General features: G+C 35.4%; 1 protein-coding gene across 1 annotated transcript in view; it reads left to right on the top strand.

The window, feature by feature from the left end:
• Nucleotides 1-4847: 4847 nt before the first annotated feature.
• The window catches only part of PSMD14 (proteasome 26S subunit, non-ATPase 14), a 41993-nt gene continuing 20389 nt past the window's right edge, over nt 4848-26451 (top strand). The window contains exons 1-6 of the mRNA XM_054381022.1: nt 4848-4866; nt 7720-7771; nt 22142-22213; nt 22545-22664; nt 23620-23690; nt 24658-24808. Coding sequence (XP_054236997.1) covers nt 7724-7771; nt 22142-22213; nt 22545-22664; nt 23620-23690; nt 24658-24808 — 462 coding nt within the window. The 5' untranslated portion in view covers nt 4848-4866; nt 7720-7723. The remainder of the gene's footprint in view (nt 4867-7719; nt 7772-22141; nt 22214-22544; nt 22665-23619; nt 23691-24657; nt 24809-26451) is intronic.

The raw sequence follows: 26451 nt of genomic DNA, 5'->3' as shown, positions 1-26451 counted from the left end.
GGACGGGAGCGGCGCCGTCCCTTCACCGGGAAGGAAGACGAAGCAGGTCTCGTAGGCCTAGAAGCAAGTTTTTCTCCTCGTGGGGCACAGTCCAGGACAAGGAGAATGCTGGGCCCCGTGGAGTCGGCAGTGCTTGCTTGTATTTGTGCTGCTTGCACCGGCATCGTGGCTGTAAACAGGCGGAGCGAGGAGGCCGAGCCCTGGGGAGCGGCGCAGGGAGAGTCGCGGAGCGGGCCGTCTGAGCTTCGGGCCTTTCATGGGCCCGTGATCGGGCAAGACTCTTCCCGGTCGACTTCAGCGTCGCGTTTCGCTTCGGCAGCGCCAGGGCTGCAGCGTCTGGACGGTGTCTCGGGACATCAAATACTGCAGTCTGTTTTTCCACTTTACTCTGTGTGCAGCAGCAGAGTGAATCCCTCAGAGGGACTTGATTTGAAACGCTACTGCTTCTGGAGGGAAACACTACCGAGAGTTCAGTTCGAGTTACGGAGGGAGGGGGGAAGACAGGACAAAGCACTGGCAGGGATGTGGGAAGAAGAAATCTTTAATCCATGTCAGGAAAGATGAAACAGAATTAAAGGAACAAAAATTTAAATTAACGGCGCTGTTTCTATGTATACAGAAGACTTAAGTACCGTTTTCAGAACAAATTTATGTGATACAATTAGATACTTGGAAACAGTTGGCAAATCTGAATGTGTGCTGATGTCATCTCTTAAAAGTTGTACTTGTTTCCAGTACACTGGAAACAGAAAACCAATAAGGATTGAAATGGACTTAAATACGGAAGTGTATTTGAAAGATGTATATATCTGAAGAGGTGCTAGGAAAGCTGACAGATTCATATAAATCTTAAAGCTTTCACGCTTTGTGAGTCCAGGTTGCACTAACTGTGTACCTCAGATATAGGGAGTGTACTTGGAAGAAGAGTCTGCTGAGAAAAGTGTTGTTTGGAGCTTGTGTTACAGAAATGAGGAGGAGATCTGTGAATAAATCCAGAAATGGACTTGCAGATTAATTGCTTCTGAATCACTTTAGTGTGATTTTGAGGAACTAAGTCTTGCTTATAGCTTAATGAGAAATTTGTATTTCGTCAGCATAACAGGCCACATTAAAGATATTGATTTGATATCTGTCATTAAGCAAACTTCAAAATTAACACTAAATAATACCAAATTTTAAATTATTTTATAAACATTTTTGGAAATTATTCAATCTTGACCAGTGTTATGGAGGGTGTACTAATAGTAGCTACAATTATTTCCTAACATCTAGTGTGATGGGAAAGGACAGGTAGCTAGGATACCTTGAATAAGAGAAAACTGGTGTGATAGAGTTGGTGGCAGGGGGCAGTTCCACAACAGTTGTGTCTATACCACCCCCACTTCTGCAGACTCCAGAAAAGCTTTATATACAGCATAAAATTAAAACGTATCTTGTGGGTTTCTGTACTGATATAATTTCTCAATGAACCTTCCCTCATCTGTATGTTTGGTTTGGATATACTTAAGTAGCTTTAGAGTAGTCTGCTTAGGTCTGGTTTACTTCAGTAGCTCCAGCTCAGCATTTAATGTAGTAAAATTAGGTTTTCTGTGTTTCTGGAAATCAGAAAGCAGAGTCTGAAAAACTAACCTGCACACCCAGTCCAGCCCAGATCTATTGAAATTGGGTTCAGGTTTGCATACCTGAACACGTTATGGAAACAAAATTGTCATGTAGCTCTGGTTTTGCTCTATTGAGACCACATTCATTAGTGGCATGGTTAATCCTTAGCTTTAATGACCAGGTCACTGAGAACTGATGGTAGGTTTTTTCCCCCTTGTTTCATACAAAATGTATAGGAAGACAAACTGACAGACTTACATGCACACCCCACCCTTACTTCCTGTTTTGTCGCATGTGAAGTCTCTGTTCTGGTTCAGTTTTATTTCATTCAGTGTTTGGTGTTCTTTTCCTGTTGAAATTCTACTTCTCAGCAAGATCCAGTTCCTCAACTAATTTACTTTTGGAGCTGTTTATTATCCCTAGTGAAGTTGAAATTGTCATAGTTACAGCTTAAACCACTTTTTTATTTGATGATAATAAAATTACTGATCCATCTGCTGTGTGGATCTTCTCAACAGGAGATCTGGAAGTGCTTACACAAAGCTTAGTTTGTAGTCTCAGGTGGAGAGACTGAATTATAAAAGATTAATCGATTTGCATGAAGTTCCTGGGTGTAGATAGTGGAGTAAATTAATGTCACCAGAGTCTAGCCTGATAGTCTCTCCTCTAATAGGGCAGTTGTCTCTTCCATGTGTGTTGAAGATAATTTTGTTGGGGTTTTATTTGTGGTGGGTGTGTTTTGTTTTTGTTTGTTTGTTTGTTTTTTAACTAACACAAGTTGTAAATCCAGGAGAACCCTCTGTTGAGGGATTGCGTCATGGAGTGTTAATGCTAGATAAAAATAGCACACTGTAGTGTGAAATTTGTGTCTCGTGCAAAGAGACACAGTAATTTAAGATTGTGTTTCAAGTTGGTTTCAAAATACACGCTGAAACATGCCAAGTATAAAGACAATAGCTTTTGATTAATACCTATATATTTGTGCTTAATGCATGTACATAATTTCATTCTTCTGTTACCCATTCTTCTGTTTTCATTATTAAAAGCATTTAAGTCAGCATTTAAAGCCAACATTTAAGTAACTTGAAAGTAGTAACCAATATTTGAATAGTGAAACAAAGCTATCCTAATGGATAACACTTGGTAATTATTATGGCTATCTAATAGCAGTATTATGAACAAATATGAAACATGAGTTTTAAAGAAGTTTCATAACAGTTTTGACACGCTCTGTGTATACTGCTACTGCGTTATTAATAACCACAGACTTTTCCTTTTTGAAGCCAGAACAGTTAAAAGAAAACTATAATAATGGAGGTTTTGGGGTTTTGTATATCGCCATATGATGAAAGATTTTTTAACTGAGGTGTTTCCATCACACATACAGAAGTGGCAGAGCTGCTTAAGCTTGTTTGGTGTTTTGGATTTTTTTTTTTAATGCCATCAGTAACCACACTGATTTCAATGAGTGTGTGTTGTACAAATCCAGCAGTACACCATAATGCAGGTTTATTATGAATATAACTTATTATGAATATCCTTCTGCAATTTTCAGGTATGGAACTATTTGATATGTCTACTCACTCACTCACTTCTTCAAAGTTTCACTTTAAACAGAGATTGTTAACTCTTCCTTGCCAACAGAAGGAAGTATTACCAAAATACCTTTTGCTGACTTTGGAAGGAGTGAAGGCAAGATTTACTATGAACTGTTTTCCATTTCTTGTGGTTTTTATATGTGTCTCTAAGTAAATATGATGTGTGTGTAGGGAAAACCAACAGATGAGTGTGTAATTAAAGCTGATTTTTTGCACTTAGCAGTGGAGAGAGGGAAAAATACTGAACTACAGATCACCATGTTGTGTGCTTTCCCCAGTGATTCAACCAAGCTCACAGAGATCCGTTTCTTTAATATTCTTGTGGGGAAGGGAATGTGGGAACCCTGGGTGAACAGCTGGCTGAAAGTGAATTCGGTTGCAACTCTGAAGCCTGCTTATGAACTGGTTGAAGTTCTGTTGAAACCTGTGCTAATATAATTGCCAGGTGTTGTGGTCTTAGCTCATCTTTCCTGGATCTTTTCCTTCTGCAAAGCTGGAAGCAATAGCAGTTTTTCTTCTGAGTTGTTAGTGGAATTCCACCCCAGCCTGTCAGCCAAGAAACTCCAGCTTGTTCTTTCCTCTTTAACTTTCCAGGAAGATTAATGTCTCTTCCTTTGCTTGTATTTTCTTTGAGATAAAGTTGGCAACAGTCTCTGTTAAATTACCTTGTTACTAAAAAAATTGGGCAGCATTAGCTTAAAGAGTGATTTGACATAATTGTCTTCTAGAGTCTGGATTAGCCTTAGAAGCAATCAGTTCTTCCAAGACCTCTTTTTCTTTTCTGCCAAGACAACTTTCTGGGATACAGTGTGAATCGTCTCATAGAAGTGAACAGGGTTAAAATGAGAGCTTTTGTTAGGCTATCAGTGTACTGTAAGGCTGCACAAGTGGCTATCCTGGCAGTACTGAGAGAGCAGCATCAAGTTGGTAAGCAACAGCAGCTTCTCCACTGCTCCTTATGTTAACATTGACATTGAAAAAAAAGTCTGTCAAATCATGGCCACAGATCATTTCACAGATATGTTTTGAAACACTGCAGTACAAGTGATTGACTGGATGCAGTTATTGGGCAGTGTACTCAGGGAGGAGAATAACATGACTTTCAACTCCTAAACTGAACGTTGAGCAGCCTTTAAACTTAAATTCAGAGAAACCTAAAGGCCTCTGTGACTTTTCTGGTCAGACTAATTGCTCTTGCAAAAAATAAAAAGGAAAATTGACCATACCTGCAGGCTGCTCTTCCCCTTGGTACTTAGATCTTGGCAACAGAAAAATCTAAAATAGTAATAAAGGACCATAGTTTCAATTTCTAGCAGCCTTTCAAATTATTGATTAGCTTTAAATTGCTTACTTGGGTTATTAAATACTTTTCCATGTAATTTTGAGAAGTCTCATTCAGTATTATGAATACTGGGGCAAGGCACAGCACGTTCCACTTCCAAGTGTTATATGGTACAAGCAAAAAAATAAAGGCTTTCTTTGGGTTATTCTTCAATGTAACAGTTCTTTTAATATGTGCTACTGTTTCTAGATTTTACTCGTTTTCTACCCTTCCCTTCTTTATATTTCATTCTATAGGAAACAGACCTGCAAGTGTCATCTTCATAGTCAAAAAACAGGAGCTGCGGCTGAATTTGTGCTGTGATCACCTCTTCCAGAGCACCAGGTTAGAAATGTATATTTGTTTGTAAATTCTAGAGTTAGCTTAATTAAGGTCAATTTTTTTTTCTAAAGCTAATTTAAAGTTTACAAAAACATTATTTCATAAATGGAATTTATAGCTGAAGTAATATTTGAGCACCATGAATTTAAAAAATCTAAAGTGGATTTTAATTTATGTGACTAACCTGAATTCTTCAGATGTTTATATAAACAAAAATATGATTTGGTCTCAATATATTATAACCTACTAAAACAGCTTCATTTATGAAGTAGAAAGTAAAGCACTAGTCAAGATGCAGAACTAGTGAAATAATTTGCAGTACATCTAGAACTGCTTTGTGGAGATTTTCTCTGTGCTCGAATACCAAGATTCTGAACATCTTCAGTTTAGTGGCTAGTCTGTGATTATTAGGTGGAAAATGTTACATCCCTCCAGTTCTGTAAGAAAATGAGATTTTGTTATTTCAAAACCTTGGAATTTGTGCTGATAAATGAGTTTGTGTGACTGTAGTCTAATCCAGCATTAATATACAACAAAATATGTTTCCATAAATGATGTACGGAATAAATTATGTAAAGAAAATATTCGTGAGCTAGGAACAACTATTGCTTTTCACATACTAAAGTGAAATGTAAATAGGTATAAGATTTTTTTTAACTCAGTATTGTTTCTTAAATGTACATAGGTAATGCACTTCACAGACTTACAGAAGTTGCATTAGTTGTAGGAAAGGCCAGTTTTAGTGTTACCAGCTGTAGAGACAAAGCGTTTCTTAAATGTGCAACCATGATTGCTTAAAATAATTTTAGTAGTTTAAACCTACTTCTCAGCTACTTTTCAGCCCTCATTAGTGTCATGAAAGATGAATCACTGTGGGTTTAAATGGAGGAGTATCTACCATAGAGGGGTAAAACGAAATGTTACTGGTGTTAATTTGTACTCCTGACTGTTGTGTTGAAGCCATTTACCATGTGCTTACATAATCGCTTTAAACAGCAACTTGACCTTTCCATGGAAAGCCTACAACTTGATTTGGAATTTATTGTAGTTCATGACTGAAAAGTATATACACTTAATGTGCAGCTTTTGTTTGTTAATAAAGAAGCTTGGTTTCAGTGACTGTCTGAAAAGAAAAGCATAACCATTGACCCTTTAATAAACTCCTTTTTCATTCATACGGTGCCAGAGTAGCTTTAAGAAAGTACCTATTGTTAGTTGAGGCTGCAGTTATTAGGTTTGCATGTCCTACAACATTGAGGGAGTGAATCAAATGAAACTAATAGCTTGCTAGTGCATTAAACTAAGAAAGTGAAGTTGGCAAATAGGGCAAATGTTATTGGTCCATGTGTCTTAGATATTGTTGTTTGAAATGGGTGAAATTCCTTACATGATTAAATAGGACTTAGATAATTTTGTCTAGTGGTATGTTCAAATGCTACTTCTTTTTATGGTAACAAGAAGATTAAAATATTTGCTTTAAGCTGAAGTTAAACATGTTTTTATGTATCTAGTAAAAATACCAAATTTCATAAAAAATGAGATGACATTCACCATCAACATACTTTAATCTATGAATCACATTAATTTTCCATAATAAGTTCAAAGATGTTTTGCATAATTAATTTAAAAAGAAGTTTCTTGAATTAGTGCTGTTAGTGAAGTCTGAATTAGTTTGTATAATTTCCTTATGTGTAATGTCACATCCATTTGAAGGATGAATGTGGTCTGGAAGTTGCTCTTCTCAATTACTTTTATATGTGAACAGCCTTTATTGTGTTGCATTAAAGCTTAAGCAGTTAAGATTGTAGTTTCTGACGCTTTTCTTTGTATCTTCTATCTCACAAGTAAAATAATCCAGTAAAGTGTAATAATTTCTATAAGCTTTAGAAATGGCTTGATTCACTGAAAGCAGCTGTCTAAAAAGTAGCATTTGCTTATTTTATCACCATTTTTTTTCTATAAAGCTAAGAAGTTGAAAAAAACAAGTAAGCAATGTAAAGGTACAGCTAGACACAACCCTTAGTTATCTACAGTTTAATAGGATATTGCTTTTCAACAATAGAAAGTGATTAAACCCAGAGAAATATCAGTGTATTTTTTTTTTTAGTTAGGCACCTTGCAGCTGCTTATTTCTGAGCTAGTTGCATTGATTGGAATAAATTAGTTACATGAAAAAAGTTAGTTCCATTGATTGGCATTGTGCTAAAGCAATGGTGCATGCAACATGGGAAATGTATTAAACGACTGTATTGTCACTAGTCTTCTAACTATATACACAATAAATGTTTACTTTACAGTATTTCTTTTAGTATAATGAGTTCATTAAAAAAAGCTTTTGATGCTAATTCAGAGATCTGTAATCTGCTCAGTGTCTTTCACGTGTAGTTTTGATGATAACTGACAAGCTGTAAGTTAATTAGCGCAGAACTTACTAATGAGGATGCTAAAATCCGTACTTTCACATTTTTTATTGATGCTTTCTGAACAAATTGGAGTAAACTTGATTGTATAACTAGTAAGTTTTAGGCATTTCCTGGATGTAGGTGATGTTCTTGAGCAACAAAATGCCGCAATTAATTGGATGATGGAAAAGTTTGGAAAAGTTTGACAAGAGTGCTCGTCTTCAGAAGTGGGGATAACCCAAAACCAAAGCAATAAAACAAGGTCTGTTAATTAGCATGGAAGACAGCTTCTTGAATTAATATGTGGTGTTAATTAACAGGAAGTCTGATGTTGTGTTGTAATTACCACCAATATTTTTGACATACTGAGTGACTAAAGGTGAATTACATAGATAGCAATTTAGTAAACACTTCAGAGCTTGGGAACATTTTTCCTTTGTTTCTGTTTTTCTAGAAATATGGATAGACTTCTGCGACTTGGAGGAGGTGTGCCTGGGCTGGGACAGGTTAGTATGTAGCTTGCCAATAACATCTCTTTAATAATAATCAATTCTGAAATACTCCTTTTATTTAAAACCACTATCAACAGAATTCATAGTAATAATCTCTTTACTCTAGAGATGCTTTGTAAGTGTATGCAAATCAAATCATTGTTGCAGCCTGACTGGATTTTTTTTGGTTGGTTGGTTGGTTTTGGTGGTTTGTTGTTTTTTTGTTTTTTTTTTTTGTCAGCGTGAACTCTGTGTTGGCATGGAGTTTACAGAATGTTCATAAACCTTTAATTTTGTGTTTGAATGTTTTAAAGTTTGGACTGAAAATCATTGGAAACAGAATTAAGAGATTAATAAAAAAATTAATTGCAAATAACATGGATTTTTCAGAACATGAAGATTGGCTAAGCTTAAACACTTGCTACTTCATAAACTATATATCCTAGTCCTTGGATCACATTGTGATGGGTGTTATAAGATACTGAAGTATATGTAAATTTTGAGATGTAATTTCAGTTAAATTTAGCACTTGCAGGTAGTTGTAGCCACATATATGTGTTTTATTGTGTCTTGTTTTGTTCACTTTTGTCGTCATTTCTATGACTCTAGTCACAGCAAAAGAGCCTCCCTGGCAGCTGTCCTGTTCCTCTGGGAGATATGCACACATTGTATGGCTTCTACATATAGAGCAAGTCCTAGTGCTTTTATCCTCAGCCAAGTGGTGTGGCCAGCAGTCTTCAAAAATAAAACCAGCTTCATTTTATTACATCATGGTGACTACTGCAGATATGGGGTGAGATAAGTAGTTGGGAACTTCTTCATCTGAGTCTTGTAGGAAGACTTACTTCCTTAAGTAAAGCGATCCCATGTAGTTTCCTTTATAGTCTTGGCTGGCCACAGTATGTGGTCTTTCTTGGCTTTCCTCATCTGCCTCTGGGGCTCTGTTCTGAAATGAGAATCCAGACTCCTACTCTGGAGATAGCAGTTCTCTTTGTGTTAGATGTCATGATGTGTGTGTGCGTGAGTTTGCTTCTGGGATGACTACAGTTGCTAAGCCCACAGCTTCTTTTGGTTGTGTACAGTGTCTTTGTATCCAGTATAACTAGGAAAGGAGTGGTTTAATACTGGAGCATTTGATGAAATATTCTAGGCTGATTTGCAGCTTCTAGGTGTTTTGCCAAATAAGCCATAACTTTTGGTGCATATTTTTTCCTTTTTATAGCTAAAATTCTATTCACGCTCTCTTAGTTAATCTTCAAACAGCCCTCAGTTATTTTTAGTTTCACTTTCTTAAACAGTTACTTCTCTTATTCTTCTGAGCTGCCAGCCTGCTTCATGACTCTTCATTTTTTTAACATCTGCGCAGTCTAATCACTCAAGCTTTCACTTCTTAGTCCTCTATGAACTTGATGCATATCAAAGCTGTTTTTCAAACTAACAGTTAACTCTGCTGCTTTCTGAATTTCTCAGCTTTAACTTAAAGCTTGCTGGAAAATTGTGGCAGACAATAGAACAGAACATTGAGAAGAGGCTCACTTAACTCCTCTGGCAGCTTTATCCTGCAAAGCTGCTCTGTGTTTGTTTAAATATGGAATTGTGTCTTAAATGAATTGATGAATATGTGTTGGATTAAAAAAAAGAAAAAGGCAGAAAGCCGATTTGCTCTTTATGCATGTTTCTGCTTGTAGTGCTTATCTTGAGTACTTTTGTAGCCTTCTTGTGTATTGAATCATCAGGAAGGCTCTTCAGAAATAATTTTATGTCCTTAAAATACAGTGTTTCAGTGGACCTTCAAAGGTTACTTCTGTTCTGAATATTGATTGATTGATAATAGAGATTAAGAGATAATCCAAAGTGAATCAAATGGGTTTTAGGTGGAAGTGAGGTCAAGTATTTCATGGACATACTTTCTCCTGCTAGGAAGTAAACAAGTTTATTACAATTCATTTGCACTAGAGTGTTTTAAACAACTGTACAAAGCTTTGAGGTTTTCTTGCTGTTGTGTGACAGTTTTTGTTGGTTTGTTTTTTTTTTTTTTTTAGAGGTTTCACTTTTAAGGTTGAACGTAGCAAAAACATCTGAGTGAATCATTCTTGCTAACAACATAAGGATCATCTGTGTGTGTAGTCTTGTAGAAAAAACTACTTTGAAAATGTAGTTACAAAGTAGTTACAAAAATTGGAAGATTGCTTTGTTTTGGGTTGTTTTTGAGTTAGGGGTTTTCTTAGGGGACTGCATCATATGATTTCTGCTAACAGCATGTTTGATTTACAACATGTTCAAGTAACAGCAAATGCTTGGTCAGCACAGTTTCTATTTGATCTCTGCCAAGGAATTATTTCTCATTGATTTGACTTCGCTTCTTCAAGTGCAGTTACTTGGCTCTTTCACCTTGGTAAATCCACCTCTTTTGATTGTATCTTGGTGGATTTTTTGGTTTTGCTTTTTCTCTTAATTTTCAAACTCAAATATGTTGTCCTAAGTATTCTTTGGATATTTTTCACAACTTGAAAACTACTTTTGGTGAATTCTTGTTCTTCTCTTAATATTTTTTCCTTCAGCATGCTGTTGAGTGAGTGATTGGCCTTCAGTGTTGAATTGGCCAGAAGTACTTGGTGCTAAATTCCATTGATCTTAAGCTTGTCTTTGTATGACTAATAAAACAAGTCTTTAAGGAGGCAATCTGAAAGTGATATTTCAACAGCAGATTTTCCCTCGCATGACTTATGCCTTAGAAATTTTGAGCCATTTCCCTTCTTGTAGTCTTAGATGTATAAGGGATTGTCTTCATGGGGCAGCAAGTGGACAAGAGAGGAAGAATGAGGATCTGAAAGTTCTTGGCATTGTACAAGTCATCTACACTATTTTCCTGAGAGTGAACTTGGATCGTTAACTTTGTCTTCTTTGCATGAGAAGGTACCTGTGATTAGCTTTGAACTTGCTACAATAGATAAGGCCACCTTTGCAACAGTACTTCATGCAGAAATTGTCTTGCATGGCTCACATTGTAGGCATTTGAAATTCTGTTCTCATGATACTCAGCTAGGAATGAGTGATGCAAGCTTATTAAAAAAAAAAGTAGGGGAACTGTTAAAGTTTGAAAATGTGATGTCCCAGACAAAATGCTTAGTTCTTAAGTATCCTTTTGTAGTTCATGGGAGTTCAGATTTTGACAATTTCCTTCTCATGTAAGGTATTCTCTTTTTTTCCTCCTGTCCCTTGTTGTGGGTTTTTTAAGTGATTTTCCTGGTTCATTCTTTCCCATCTTCTGTTTCCATTCCCCTGGAATACTGCCTACCCCAAAATTTCATTAGCGATTTAATACTTCACTTTGCATTGTACATTTGCTGTAGGCAAATTAACAGCCTTTGTGGAGTAAGTAAAAGCATTTTACTTATGCAGCAGGCAGGAATTTAGATCAACACTCCCTTCATTTTGAATGCTGAACTATTGTTTCCTAGGGAAATCAGTTCCACATATGCCTCTATTAGGCAGTCCTGCTGGATACCATTTGAGAGTGTGAGAAAATTAAGTGCATTTTTAGCAGAACTCTCTCTCCCCAACACTTCTAGAACAGTAATCCAGGCTATACAAGTTCTTGTTCATGCTGATGTGTCTAGTCTATTTTTCTGAATCCAGATGTGATAGAAAGCAGTGAAATAATGGCACTTTTAAAAATGCTGTTGAAATAATTTATTACTTGATGGATTTTTGAGAGTATCAATTTTCATTGCTCTGTTGATGCAGACAACTGTTCTAGTGCAATAAATAGAAAATAAAACTGTTTCTCTGTTTCTAAATTAACATACTTGATGGCAGAGTGGAAGGGAAAAAATCCAAATGGGAAGGGAAGGAGAAACAAGTGACCTGTGTCTTGTAAGGAATGTTTACACCTTGACTTGGAGTATAGAAAATAGAAGTGTAGAGAGCTATTTTATTTGAATAATGGACTTGCCAATTAGCCATCAAGTGCTTCCATCTGTGAAATAGTTGATCAGATGGGTTAGCTGGGATGTTTCCAGATTAGGGCATTGTAAATGGCACTTGAAAACTGTCACTTTGATTATGAGATTTAAAGCATTGCACTGCTTGATGCTGTGGAACCTTTTTGCCTCGTATTATCATGTTTTTTTAGAACATGCTGATCCCATTTAGTAAATCTATGGCATCGTGGGAACTTGGGAGACCTGCCACTGATCTAAAGTTCTGTTTCATCTGCTGATCTAGCCAGGATGATTATTAGAAAAGAGCACAGTATTCTGCAGGGCTTCAGAATAAGAGTTGGTGATCTGGCTGGCAGAGGTGAGGGTCAGGCTTAGTGTAGGTCATTTCCAATTAACAATTAAATGCAAATTTCCTTGATTTACTTCATTAAGATGTGTCTCTTGAAATAAATGTTATATTCTAGCTAACTATCTGCATCCTAAGACTCCCTGTGTGAAAAAATCCACGGCAAAACAACAACAGCAACAGAAAAGGCACAAACAAAACTTTTAACAATGAAAAAGCTCAAAACCAAAACAAACTCAAACCTTAACCAGGAAACTCAACACTTCGTCTTATTGAAAATTATTTCTGTTAATTGATTCTTTAAACAGGTTGCTGCTTAGTTCAATGGGTGCAAATGTGTTCTCTTTAAGGTAATGAAGTGCTTTTTCCTTTGGTGTTCAGGTGCTCAGTGTCTGTTGCACCTGCATGACTTTTCTTTCCTGTGTCTCCTGGATGTATATTCTTTATGTGGTTTGAATTGTGATATGCTATTGTCTGCTTCTCACATATATTTGAAGCTTCAGATACTTCTTTTGAGAATACTCTGCCAGGGGAATAAATCTAAATTATAGCTCTTAAAAATCACGCATCGTTTCTGTGCTATTCTTCTGAGATATTTTCCAGCAAAGTTCTCAGGCACTAAGAAATGTAGTATTTCTAGAATTCCAATATAACTCCCAGTAGATGAGATGGCATATAATTTATTCCAGTTATTCCAGTTCTACTTTTTTCTTCCCCAGAAGCCATCAAGCTATTTAAAGACTAGAACTTTCTCAGTTACCTTTTTCATCCGTTAAACACCTGATATCAACTCTTGATAAAAAGTTCGTAAGTCTTAAGCGATTATTTTATTTCCTGTAGAAAGTATCAGCATCAGTTTTTAATATCCAAAATATGTGGTTTTTTTTTTTTGTTTGTTTGTTTTGTTTTAAGAGGGAAAAAAATGTCTCCTTCTCTGGAGTCTTTCAAAACCCCACAATGATCTCTTGAGGTCCCTTCCAACGTCTAATATTACTGTGATACTGTGATACATTAGGTATTGAATTGTGCTGTTTAATTGAATGAGACAAGTATTTTACTGTATCAGTTAGTACTTTAATACAGAGCTGTTCAACTGAAAGCTTCTTATCAAATTTAAGGTACTGGTGTAGCCTGGGTTTGCTTACACTGGAGATGATTGGGAGTGTGTGTTTATTTGAAAGTTATTGGGGACTGCAAAAGGCTGGGTATAGTTTTTCTACATTCAAAACACAGTTGAGTATTTGTAAAGTGATTTATATCTCAAAATGCTAATGGGAGAGGGAGAAACATGCTAGAATTGTTTTAGGAACAGTCATATGATTGTACTTTTTCAACACTGTGAATTTTATTATAAAAGCTGCCTTAAAGTACACTGCAGTGATACCTTAGATATTAATCACAAACAAACATATAACTAAAACTAGCAAAGCTAGTACATTTTTAGTTTCCTCTGATGTGTTATTTTCCTACAAACTCTGGAAACCGTTTTTAGCTGTATCCTCTTGGCCTCAGATCTTAAACTTCCTTATTTCTAATAATTAGGCAATTAGCTTCTCTCTCTCTTCAATTTAATTGCCGGTGTAGTCCAGTCGACTTTCCTCAGATGAGACAAAGGGGCTTGGACAAGGAAATTAGTGTTGCCATAATGAGAAAGAACAGGGAGGGGGAAAAGACTAAACAAGAGCAGCCATCTTTGTGCCTTTTGCATTACATCTGTTCACTTGTAAAGTTCCATACTGTAGGCAGGAAGCAACCCCCTTACAGTGATTGTTTTAATTTTCTTCCTTTTGAAATCCTATGCTCTTGACTATGAAGTTGTGATGCTGCTATGCAGCACCTTTGAAGAAGGAGTTCTGTTTTCTTCTTGTGGTGTAGAAGATTCATCTTCAGGTTTTTCCTGGAAGTTTGAAGTATATTAGTAGTGGTGTGGGGTTGTTTGTAAGCAAAAGTTGTTTTTCAAAACAAAACAAATAACCCTCTTACATACATACTGTCACTGACTCTCCCAGTTCACCTTGTGCCTAGAGAGCACTTGCTGAAGGCTACCTTGGCTTCTTGGCAGAACTATGTCTAGAATAAGTTAATTAAAAATCTGCATTAGAGCAAAACTGCTGGAGGCAGGCAATCTACAAATGCTGACCCATTATCTGCCTTCAGGCTCTCATTTCTAAATCCTGATACCTTCTGTAATGGCACTAGAGTCCTGGTTTTATTCTGGAGTGAAACTGACTTCTTTATTTTCTGGAATTTCTATTTTCCTAGTAGCTTGAGATTGTGAAAAATAGTAGCTGTTTTCAGAAACATGTGCAGTGCCGCTTATGATTTGGTTTGTGTCTTTCATCTTACAGTTTTTTGCTAACCATGTTGTTATTTACAGAATGGCTTGGGTTGGAAGAGACATTTTGAAGATCATCTAGTCAAAATCGTGCTTATGCTTGATAAGGAATATTAACTGCAGTGATGCAGCAAACCTTCCTTAGCTTTTTTATGTATCATTGAACTTGTAGATTGTATGGGGTAAAGAGGAAGAAAATGCTAGAATAAGGAAAAATTACACGTAAGCAACTGTTTCATGCAACAGTAGTGTTGGGAACATTGCAGAAAGTCTATTGAAAATTATATTAAAGCAATATATGTAATCATAGACACATGTTAAGATTGTAAAATAAGTAACTTATTTCTAATAAAAATTAAATAGAATGATTACAAAGTACACTAGAGTAAAATTAAGATTACCTGTCAATTCAACTAGCATAATTTTATGACAAAATTTGGTAGGTTTTTTTTTTTTATGTAAAATTTTTTTTAGCAAGCTTTAATCCTCAATCTTTGAGGATTTTCAATATTTTCAATGGTAGTATTAAAAAACAGGAGTGTAAAAGACCCTTTAAATTTCTAACAATTTGGGACAACCAGATGAGCAAAACGCATTATGTTCTAGAGGGAATATATGGGAAGTCCTGTGTGTGGTTGTGGATTACTGTACCTCTTTCATGAAACTGCTGGTAGTGGAAGAGAGATTAGTGATAGATGGGTAGGATAAGCTAAACTTTAGTGCCTTCCTTTCTTTTTTTAATTAAAAAAAAATAAACGAAACAGAAACAAACCCCTCTAACAAACAGAAAGGGTAAGTAGTAATGTTTGGGTTCTGTGCTGAAGACATGCTTGCAAACTGGCTGTCCCAACCCATTAAACCAACTGTTCAAAGCCTACAAAATACTGTGTTGTTTAATTTTGATTTTTGAAGAGACGAAATGTTACATATTTCAAGTTTATCTGTATTGCTCTTTATGGAGTTCAGTTTGTAAATGTGAACCTGGATAAACTTCAGGAGAGAATTTTTTAAATATAGCCCATTAAGGTTTTTTTGCAGGTATTTTTAATGAGATTAATGTCATAATATTTCCATAGTACCCCCTACTCCATTTTGGAGTCTGTGAGACTCTCTGAGACTAAGCATGTTACTACAATTTTTATGCTGACATATGGTGTAACAAGACAATGTGGTCCTTTCAGAAATCTAGGCTGTTTAAGACTTATGGTATTTTGTGGTCTGTTATGTATGCTTGATTATAATTGGTATAAAAATGGGCGTAAACATAAAAAGTGTTTAGACATAATGCTAGCTTCAAAATATAATTCTGTTGATGTGGAACTAACTGAAAAATCCTGTGTGTACTAGCTTGAAAGTTGCAATGAAATTTCAAAATGCTACTAATTAGTGTGGCGATTCACAATGCAAAGTAATCTATTTTTCCCTTTTTATGAACTGTGATTTTCATTTTTTTTGTGAACTGGATCATTTTCTCAGTCATGACTGATAAGGTTAGCTGCAGAAAATGCAATACATGGCTTCTGGTGTTTGTCATGACAGTGTTGCTAGAACCATTGAAATCTGGAAATATGGCTTGCTCACTTTACCACTTCCACTTCTATTAAAGGAATATGAGCTGGCATTTTCAGTAAGCGTATTGTCTCAGTAAATGAAAAATTGTTCCACAATCACAGTTTTGTTTAGACTTTCAGGCTTAGCAATTTGTAAAAAGCACTACGCTGATCTAAAAATCTTCTATTCTTTATGTCAGTATATCATCAGGTTATACCACTTACTGGCAAAGGGTAGGTAGAGAAGAGCAGTGGTACTCTGGTGAACTCTTAAGGTCTTTTCATTATCACCAATATCTCTGCCTGCCCTGCAAGCTTGCTCATGTTTGTGTCCCCTCTGCAGGTAATATTCTGTAATATTTTTTCCCCCCTCTTACTGAGCTATATGCTGACCACTGGATTTACCTCCACAAAACGGTAGTTTTAAGTTCACTTTAACTGCCTGATCTTTTTGTGCATCCTTTGATGTGATAAATTATTTTACAATGATTGTCATTGCATTTATACCCTAGTGCCCTTCTCTCTCTCTTTCTGCATAATAAATGTCATGATTTTCTGAAACACGTGTTTTGGAGGAGATAGAGAAGGGAAGTGAAGAAAACATGGGATGGGTGAATGCTTTTTTTTTTTTTAAATTTAAAAGTATAGTTTAAGTATTTCTGTCTTGGTGATTTTGTTTTCTAGGAGGGTTTTTTTTGTTATCTTCTTCAGTTGTATTTAGATGTAACAGCTGAAAATATGTACTGAAAGGGTTAAGCCAGCATGAAAGAATTCATTTCCACTTTAATGACCTAGCCTTGCTGGGTTAGGACGATGGGGAACATGCTTCTGACTTGTACTCCTATTGCCAATTAACACCTCCTATAACAGGTTGCCTGTGCTAGTCATTGAAGCAGAGGCAGTAGAAATAGTTTACATGCAGCTTGTTTTTCACACTAGTTGTTTAATACTCACAAAATTAAACTATTAAAAGGTTCTGTCTTACCTTACTGGGAAAGAAGAAACACTATAGCGGTCAGTGTTTGCTTGTGGTCCTTTGTTCACATTTAAATTATTCCAGTTGCAAAAATAAAAAAAATAGGAATGATTATAACAGCTCTTATGTTTTATACAGTATGTTGTTTGGTGCAATAAAGCTAAAATTTGCTCTACAGCACTTAGCTCATGGGGTTTTGTTTTGTTTTGTTTTGTTTTTATTATAGTTGCCCCTGCAAAAGTGAGTTTTCTTTGAAACAGTTATATATTTTACAGTCATCTTTTGTGCTATTATTGTGACACTGGAGCAGTGTTTAAGATCCATTTAAATGATAGAAAGTGCCTCCAGTTGTGGAATATTTCTGACATGACAATGTAATTACTCCAGTCCACTTTCTATACCTATTTGAATAAATGTAAAATAGTACAAATAAAGAGCAATGCTCTAAAATGACACTTAAGTTCACATTTAATCAGCAGGTATTTTAATAACATAATAAAATTGGCTAAATAATTGATACCAGTTCACACTAAGAGAAAGGTGGAGTAATATACCTAAAAGCGTTAACAAATTTGCTAAAAGGCCTGAGTAGGTATCACTTCAAGGCGTTAGTTTTTTATCCTGTTAGAATGGCAGATGCCTTTAACACTTCATCAACAAGGGCTGCCCAAATAAAGGGCTGGTTTTAATATTGGATCATCTCTTTATTTGAAGCAAAAATAGTACCATACATAATTTAATATTGCAATATAATCTTCTATTCATAACTTGGATGTGATTTCTTTTTCCCTTATAAGTCTTACTGAAGAAAATAAAGCAAAAAATCCCCAACCAACCTATTTTAATAGTGATAAGTTTATTCGTTTCAATTATTAAAATTGGAATTCTGCCATTGTAAACAAAAACAAAACCAGAGTTTGGTTGGGTTTTAAGAGACGGCTGGCTGTCAGGCAGCTCAATTTACTGACTGATGGCATTTATAGTTCATTCAGAAGAAACATTAGTTTCCAATAAGTAGCACAATAACAGTTGTGGTTTTTTTTTAAATAGTTCTTCTATTTTAATAATTACTGTATTTAACTTATGCAGGAATTCTTGGAAAACGGAATGTTTGATATTCAATGCATGTTCCAAGTCCCATTTTTCTCCAGTTCCCCAAGAAATTACCCAATAAAGCTGTGGGGATGCAGAATGAAAGCACACTGATTTGAAAGGAGATAGTCTTACAAAACTCTGTGTAGCGGGTGAACTGTCTGACCTTCTCTGAATACCAGTGTGCAATAAAAAATACCCAGAATCAAGTCCATTGTTTACTTTTTGATACCAGTTAATTAATTTGGTACTCTGCTTTTTAAGGATGATGCTCCTTTCTTAAAGTGAAGTTTATGAACAGTGACAATAGCACATGCTGTGGAGGGTCTTTGCCTCTATGTAAAATATTAACTAATAAAGTTTTTCTTTCTCTTTGCTTTATGAAAGGTGTAACTTTTTGTGGAAGACTTACACAAACAGGCCAAAGAAATGTCAAGATGTAGCACCTGTGCTTAGCTTCCACAGATTCTGTAACTAGTGTTCAGATAGAAATCACCCTCAGACTGTTAGATTATCAGCCATTTGTGGAGAAGGAAGTAGTGAGAGATGAAAGTGAGTGGCTTTCAGTTTTCAAATGTCTGTTCTTTCAAATGGCATTGTCTGCAGCTAAGTAAACTACCTGAAAGACCCAAGAGGTATTCTGTTAGTTTCCAGTTAAATATTTAAAAGTTTTAGGTTAAGCATTTGAGCTTTGTATTTATAATTTTCTGTAAAAAGGTAAGGTATATTGTTCTGTCTACCAATTTGATGGAAAAATTCTACGAAACTAAATCTGTTTTGAAGGTAGATTCTTGACTTACGGATTCTTTCCTTCTCAGAATTCTTGAACTGGTACATTGGAATCATTACAGAACTCTTGAGCAGTTCATTCTAATCTATATTCAAAATAAAGGAATATTAACATGATAACACATAATTGTTTATAGTGCAATGGGTTCCTTCCTTTTCACATAATTTAGCTAATAATTTTAAGGGAAGTGTAGCAGACTGAAAAATACTAGTATGAAGAATGTATGTGTGTGTGTGTATATATCTCTATATCTATCTATCTATCTATATCTATATAGATAGATAGATAGATATATATAGATATCTGAACTCGTATTTAGTGTGCAAAATCCCTCACAGTGAATACTGTGGCTTTAAAAAAATTACTAAGCAAGTTGATTTCCATTAATGAAACATTCTTTCATGAATTAGCAATGTTTCTTGTGCCAAAAAAGAATTGCTGCCTGCTGGCATGAGAACTTTAACATCAGTTTTGAAAATGGCAACTACTTCATCTCATAGAGTGCCTATGGGATTGATAATGTATAATATGAACTATACCCTCCTTTAGACCATCACCAAGGTAAACAAGCATTTGAAAACTACCAAGAAGTTAATAAAAAAAATTAAGAAGGAAAGATGAAAGCATTACCCTGATTTAGTTCCTATCTTTGCTTAAACTAAGGGTAATTTAGTTGCCTTTTCACATAAACAAAATGTAAAAATACTTGTCTTTATTTCCTCCCTGTATGTCTTGAATCTACTCACTGTTTTAAAATGGGAAAAATTATGAAGAATAATTAAACTCGTAAGTTGTGAACATGAACATAGGTGTCTGCATAGGGGACAGACGTGATTAATGCCTCAGCTGCAGGAAGGGTGTCAGCGTGATCTGCCATCTTAACAGACATAAGAGATTCCATATAGAAAAGCCTCTTCAAGAACTTTAATTACAGAGTCAGTTCAGGCTCCTGATTTTTGAGAACCTAGGCTCAATCAAACATGAACATTAGCCTTCCAAAAATCTCGGAACTACATATGTGAGTTTGAGGAAGACTTTTTTTTTTTTTAATGTTATTCTTTCTTTTTAAAAGTACTGAATGGTTTTATGGGACACTTGCTTACAGTGAATTGTTAATCAAAATCTGGGACAAATATTCCATATGTATGGTGATCACAATATGGATGTTACTGTCTTAAAGCAGAAGATTACTGTGTTTGTACTTTTTGCCCTGTTTTCAGATCCTCTCTGATCTAGAACTGGTAAAGAATTGGAGGAGAGCTTTATGTCATGTTATCAAACTAATTTTGGTTTTTTAATTAAAACCCAACTCATTTATGCTTTATTCTTGGCAATGGTTAAGTGGAAATATGTGTCTATGTGCTTTCCAAAGTATTAAGACATCTAAGTGAAAAGGTAATTTAGAATAGACTTAATAAGGAGAGATAAGAAAGTAAACTTACGTGTTAATAAAGAAAAGAATATAGTAACAGTATCAGAAAATTGTATATTTGAAACTTCATCAGTTAAAAAATTTAGTTGTAGTAAATTACATGATTCAGGTTACCTGTGCCTTTGGTTCTGTGAAATGTTCTGAAGAGCTGTTCATAGAGTTTTTCATCATACGTGTTAAAGGAACACCTCTCCACTGGAGCATCTCACTATTGGACTACGGCTAGACAGGGAAATACCTGATGAAGAGGTGAAATTGGTTAAAAATGGGCTTTTGGTGAGAACATTGTAGAAGGTGAACAGTTAAACCTGCTGGAAGATTGCTGATAGGAAGGCCAATGTGACAGAAGAATTAGCAATGAGTATTAAGAAGTGAGAGAGAGCCAGTATCAAGAGGTGATAGCAGTATCAAAGTTGGAAATAAAGTTTGAGGATGTTAGAAAGCAGGTGTCAGTGACACAGATCCATGTATGTATGCAAGTTTTAAAATACAGATTAGATTCGAAATACAATTACTAGATCTACATTTAATAGAGAAGGAGTTCATTGACTTTGAGGAAAGAAATCTGAAAACTTTTTTCTTTAAAGTGTTCTGAAGACTAGATGATATTTTTCTGAGTGTGTAAAAGTATGCAGAAAGGGCAATTACTGCACAAATTTAATATGCTAATTATTTAAGTTCCTGGTATGATCTGCAAGAGGTGATGGCTTTTGTTGGTAACTGTCTTCTGTTTGATGCCATATAGAGAGGCATGTTGTACTGAATTTTTCCACTTTAAGTGAAAAATGAAGAATTTGCTCAAATATTTCTTTTTCCCCAATTTTGGTTATAAATGTGAAATTAAAATTCTAAATCTACAATGTATTTGTGTACAGGCATAATTTTTTAAAATTTAGCTTACTGTGGAGTGTTTGGTTTTGTTACCATACTCCATAGTTGCTTTCTTGCCCTTCTAGGTTTACATCACTTAGTGCAGGGGTAACCTTTTGTCTTTTTAGTGGAAATTTGTTGTACGCAATTAGGTAATAAAGTAATGAATGTACTGTTAATTGGCTGTAATGAGGTACAGTGATACGGAGTTCTGTATAGAAGAGCAATATGTCTCTTGTTCCTCGAGGAAGGGACATTTAAACTGCTGCCTCCTGTGTTTTTCATTTTCAACAGTACACAGAACCTGTTTCAACCAATCATTCACACCTGGGACAGTTGTGCTAATTTTTGAATAACTACTCATAAGGCAAAGAGCAAAGTATTTTGTTCACAGCTTTTCCACTTAGGGATCGGAGGTCCGTTTTTTCTCTCACTGTACCACTGTATCTGCAAAGTACTCCCTTAGCCTTTAGCTGCAAGTCCGCTTTATCTGAAAGCTGATGAAGCAAAGGGAAATTGCTGTTTGTGTTGGTGCCAGTTAATCATGCAAGCCCAGCAGCATTTACATTCACACCACTGTAAGAAACACATAGTTAATTGGAGAACTGGCCATATTTTACAGTTGATGAAGGTTAGCATTGCAGCAGGGCTGACTAATGGAAACTTAGCTGACTCTTAGGCTGTATGTCTTATAACAGGTTTGTACCCAGTGCAATGCTTGCCAGGTTTTTATTCGACTGATTCTGATAAGATTGCTCTTTAGACTGGTATTATTTTGGGATGAGAGCAGACAGAGGATGTTAGCTAGGTGACTCGTAATATGAAATACATTAGTAAGGGAAGGTGCTGTAAAGAAGTGTTCAGGGTTTGGGTGTGCCTTTTTTTTTTTTTTTTTTTTTTTTTTGTTAATTTTAGGAATTGCACCTGACACAAAGTCGCAATTATGCATGCGTTTTTCTGTAAGGTTCATAATATAGAGAACAAAAGAAAATGTTTAGAAACAGCAGAATAACAATGATTTGAGAAAATAATTATTTATTCTTTTTATAGGGACCACCAACAGATGCTCCTGCGGTCGATACAGCGGAACAGGTTTATATCTCTTCCCTTGCACTGCTGAAAGTAAGTGTTCTGTGTGTGTACTGAGCTATGTATAGTGCTGGAGATAGAGCACTTGGCACCTATCCAATGCTTATGGATTTGTGCTCCTTATGTGCTGGCCAGACTGATTTTAAAAATAAATTAATATCGTTTGGAACGCTGAGAGTTAGAAACTTATTTTAATGATTTCTCTTATTGTTGGCTTTGGTGTTACTAGCTTAAATTTCCTTACAGTTTCCAAAAGTGCTACAAGTTGCAAGTTACCTATGGATCTGTAAAGGCTGAAAGAAGTATCCCAAGTCAAACTTGAGCCTCCTGTTAAACATACAGTGTCATTTGGTCTTAATTCCAGATGTTGAAGCATGGTCGTGCTGGCGTCCCTATGGAAGTTATGGGTCTGATGCTTGGGGAGTTTGTTGATGATTACACCGTGAGAGTGATTGATGTTTTTGCAATGCCACAGTCAGGAACGGTGAGTTCTTTGCAGTTCGACCTTCCTAATTTTGTTTACTTGTTTGGATTTTTTTTCCTGGTGGTAATTTTTTTTTAAATAGCTTTTCTTGCTTTGCTTCATTTATGCAATCTTAAGGTATAACCTACAGGGTGTAATTGTACATATCTAATAGATTTAAGGGTTTTAGTTCAAAAAATAATTGAAACTAGAGGGATCCAAAATATAAAAGGTTTGGCTAGAAGGGTATTGTGCCCTTAATTGTGATGGTGCTACGGATACACTTCAAACTTGCTCTATTTGACAGATCTTACAGTGGCATATCTCTTAAGTGATATTTGTGTGGTGTGAAAAACAGATGTATTTTCATTTTGAGTAAAAATATTCACATTATGAAGAGGTAGTTTAAAGAGATGATGAGCTAGTGGGAATAACTGTAATTTATGACACTTTTTTCCTTGGTGTAAATTGAATGAAAAATTTGTTCTTAAAAGCAGCACAGATTCCTTTGTACCTCAGAGCTGCACATAAATGAAATTTTCCAGTTCTCTCGTCCTGAGTTTACTCAATGGATGTGTATGGTGTAAGCAGGATGTGCAAAAAGCCAGTATGTAATATTTATATTGAATAAAACCTGTAGAACCGAACCTGTGAGAGGCAACAGGCGAGAGTTTGCAGAACAAAAAAAGAATCAATTCCTATGTCTAATTAATCATGTTTACTCATAGTAGAGATGACTTAAATAGCAGTTCAAAATCTTCTTACAATATTGTAAAAATAACATTGAAATACATTTATAAAAATTATGGTTTATGTTTGAAGGTGTTCTTTCAAGTAGTTCTAAAGTAGTGAGGTTGTCCTTTTAATCAGATGCTTATGAACGGGCTTTACATTTTTGTTTGTTGAAAGTAACAAATTAAAAGATAATACTGCTTTGTGTACAACTGCTATGATTTCTGTGTATCTTCTACACCAGGGTGTCAGTGTGGAGGCTGTTGATCCTGTATTTCAAGCAAAAATGTTGGATATGCTGAAACAAACAGGAAGGTAAGTCACCCTAAAAAGGGCTGACAGTAAGAAGTACTCTCTGCATGCTCCCTGCAAAACTAGTGATCTAGGGGCTATTAATAATGTTTAAAAATAAATAATTGACCCAGAAATCAGGTGAGTAGTGTAACGTGTAAGTAGGTTCAGTTGTTAGGAGATTGACAGTTGTCATGTTAAACCTACAGCTTTGATTATTGTACATGAAGATTAGAAAGCTTCTCAGTTCAGTATAGGTAGTTACTACACAGCACCTGCTTAAAAGACTGATTTTTTTAAAAAGTTGTCTTTTAATTAAGATTAAAAAAATTAGAAAGTTGCATCTTGTTTATGAGCAGCTTTAAAGAAAGGGGAAGTAATTTTGTAAAAGATCCTAATATTTAAACACATTTTTTTTCACTCCTTCCTCTCAACAGTTGTCGTCTCCTTGCTCAAATTCTTTTACTGTGGGAAAAACTTCAAAATTAATGTTAGCAAAAGGCTCAGCAGCTGAACAGAACAGTGCAAATTGCTTTTTGACTGAGTTCCTACTTCTACTGCTGGTTTAATTGATATTTAATCCTTTCCCACTGTTGGTTCCCGTTGTCCGTGTCTGAAATGGACTTTTTGCCGTGCAAATTCAACCCTTGACGCCAAGGAGTTAAAGAGCAGATATTTACTTGAGTGCTGAAAGGGTAAAAACTGGTTCAGGGTAGGTGTGGTAGCAGGGTGAAAAACTGAAAGCACGATCTACCACTGCTAATGTTCATCCCTTAATGATAGCTCTCTTTTGTTGCATTTATTCATGTATGTTTTCACCATAGTATAATGAGTAATTTAAATATTTTTTATATAGGGTGTTTTTTGTTTATTTTGTTGTTGTTGTTTTTTTTCCCCACAGCTCATCCTAATTTATGCCCTGGTGCATTAGTATTTATTCTTGTATTACATGTTTTTATTTTTAAGAATCTCAACATCCTCTTTGTTTCAGACCTGAGATGGTAGTTGGTTGGTATCATAGTCACCCTGGCTTTGGCTGCTGGTTGTCTGGTGTAGATATCAATACTCAGCAGAGCTTTGAAGCCTTATCAGAAAGAGCTGTTGCTGTGGTGGTGGATCCCATTCAGAGTGTAAAAGGAAAGGTATAGTAGGCTTCCTTTTCTTTTAAGGTACTTCAATAAGATTTTTGTACTGAAACACTGTAAAGGTGTGGTTTTGGAGGCTCATTCTGTGCTTAAAAATAAAAATAAATTGTCACTGTTAATATAATTTTTTCTGCGTCTTACGTCAGTAGTCCTTAAACAGACTGGAAGTGTTTTGATACTGTCAGTACACATAGCCAATCATAATCATCCCTTCATCTTCAGCTATTCAGATGTTACTCAACATGTTTGCATTGCAACTAAAGGTCCAAGTATACATTGTTTCAGATACTACATTTTAGCCACAAAATCAAGATCAATTACTAACAGATTGTAATATGTTCAGCTCCTTAACTTGGGTACTAAGGCAGCATTGATTTATAGGCGTTGCATGTGATGGCTTTTAGTATCATTTCTATTGCAAATGTTTTGAGCAATAAAACTTTACAGAAGACTTGCTATTAAAGCACTTGAGCTTTTGAGATTTGTGCAGATAAGTGATTAAGTATGTTAAACTATTATGAAGAGAGATTAACTTGGGAAGCATATTGGGTTATAGTTGTCCTTTGTTGAAATCTCTTTTGTTCTTGTTTAGTTCTCTTTTTATTTCTTTCTAGCCCCATATGCCATTTTCCTATTTCCTGCCTCATGACAGCAGGGAGCAGCTCTATTATCACCTTCACAGAGCTGTCTGCAAATGTGAGAGGCAATTCGATTTTGCTCAACCACAGGGAGAGTGGATTAGAAAAACTACAGAACGTACAGAAATTGGCTAGGTGGTTTACTGCTTTAAAATACTGCTGAGGTGTTTTGTTTGAGCATGCACTCCCATTGTATTGTAGAATAATTATTGAAATGCCTTGTGGTATATATGGATGATATTAATGTAAATTTTTAAATATTTTAAAAAGTAGGTGTTCATATTCTGTAAAGCTGTAGTATTGTATTTCCTGTGAGGCAGGGCGTATTAAAGCTACCAAACAATTCCAGTAAGGGTTTCCTTAATTTCGTAATGCAACACTCTAAAGCTACAGTTGCAATTTCAGTTGTTTGGGTTCTTTTTAATTCTGATTTCCATAGCAAATTTGTTTGTGTAATAGGCAATTGAAAAATCAGTAGCTTCTGATGTTTATTTGGAACCTCTTGGACATCTGAATTAATTTTTCTGCCTTTTAAATTATTTTAAGAGTAGAAGAAAATTTGGGTAGGTTTTATTTGAGGGAGAGGGGAAGATAGCATAGAATATTGAATTACTCCTGACCTGTTTTTAATAAAAGTTTTTCCTTTTGCTTTTTCTTAATTTTCTCACTCCAGTGGAACTGTTGAAAGTGGATTCTTTTTATTTTATGAACATACAATTTTTGGGATTATGCTAATAATTAATTTAGATTTACTAGCTATTAAATTCATTACGAAGAAAAGCCTGCCATTAAGTCACACTACTGTTATACCACACTTGCTTGCTAAGTGCTGGGGTGTTGTGGTTTTTTAAATATTTTTTTGCCACTGTTGTTTGACACAGATGTCATCTTTGAGGGTCTTTGTTCTCTTCAGGAAAATAATCTTTGGCATATTTATTTTGAATGTGAATAAGGCTTTGTCCATCTAAACATTTCTCAATTACAGCTCTTCTTCTGTCATTG

This window comes from Indicator indicator, chromosome 5 (genome assembly GCF_027791375.1).
Source record: "Indicator indicator isolate 239-I01 chromosome 5, UM_Iind_1.1, whole genome shotgun sequence".
Lineage (NCBI taxonomy): Eukaryota > Metazoa > Chordata > Aves > Piciformes > Indicatoridae > Indicator > Indicator indicator.
The sequence above is the reverse complement of the archived record's forward strand: the minus strand, read 5'-3'. Positions and strand labels throughout refer to the sequence as shown.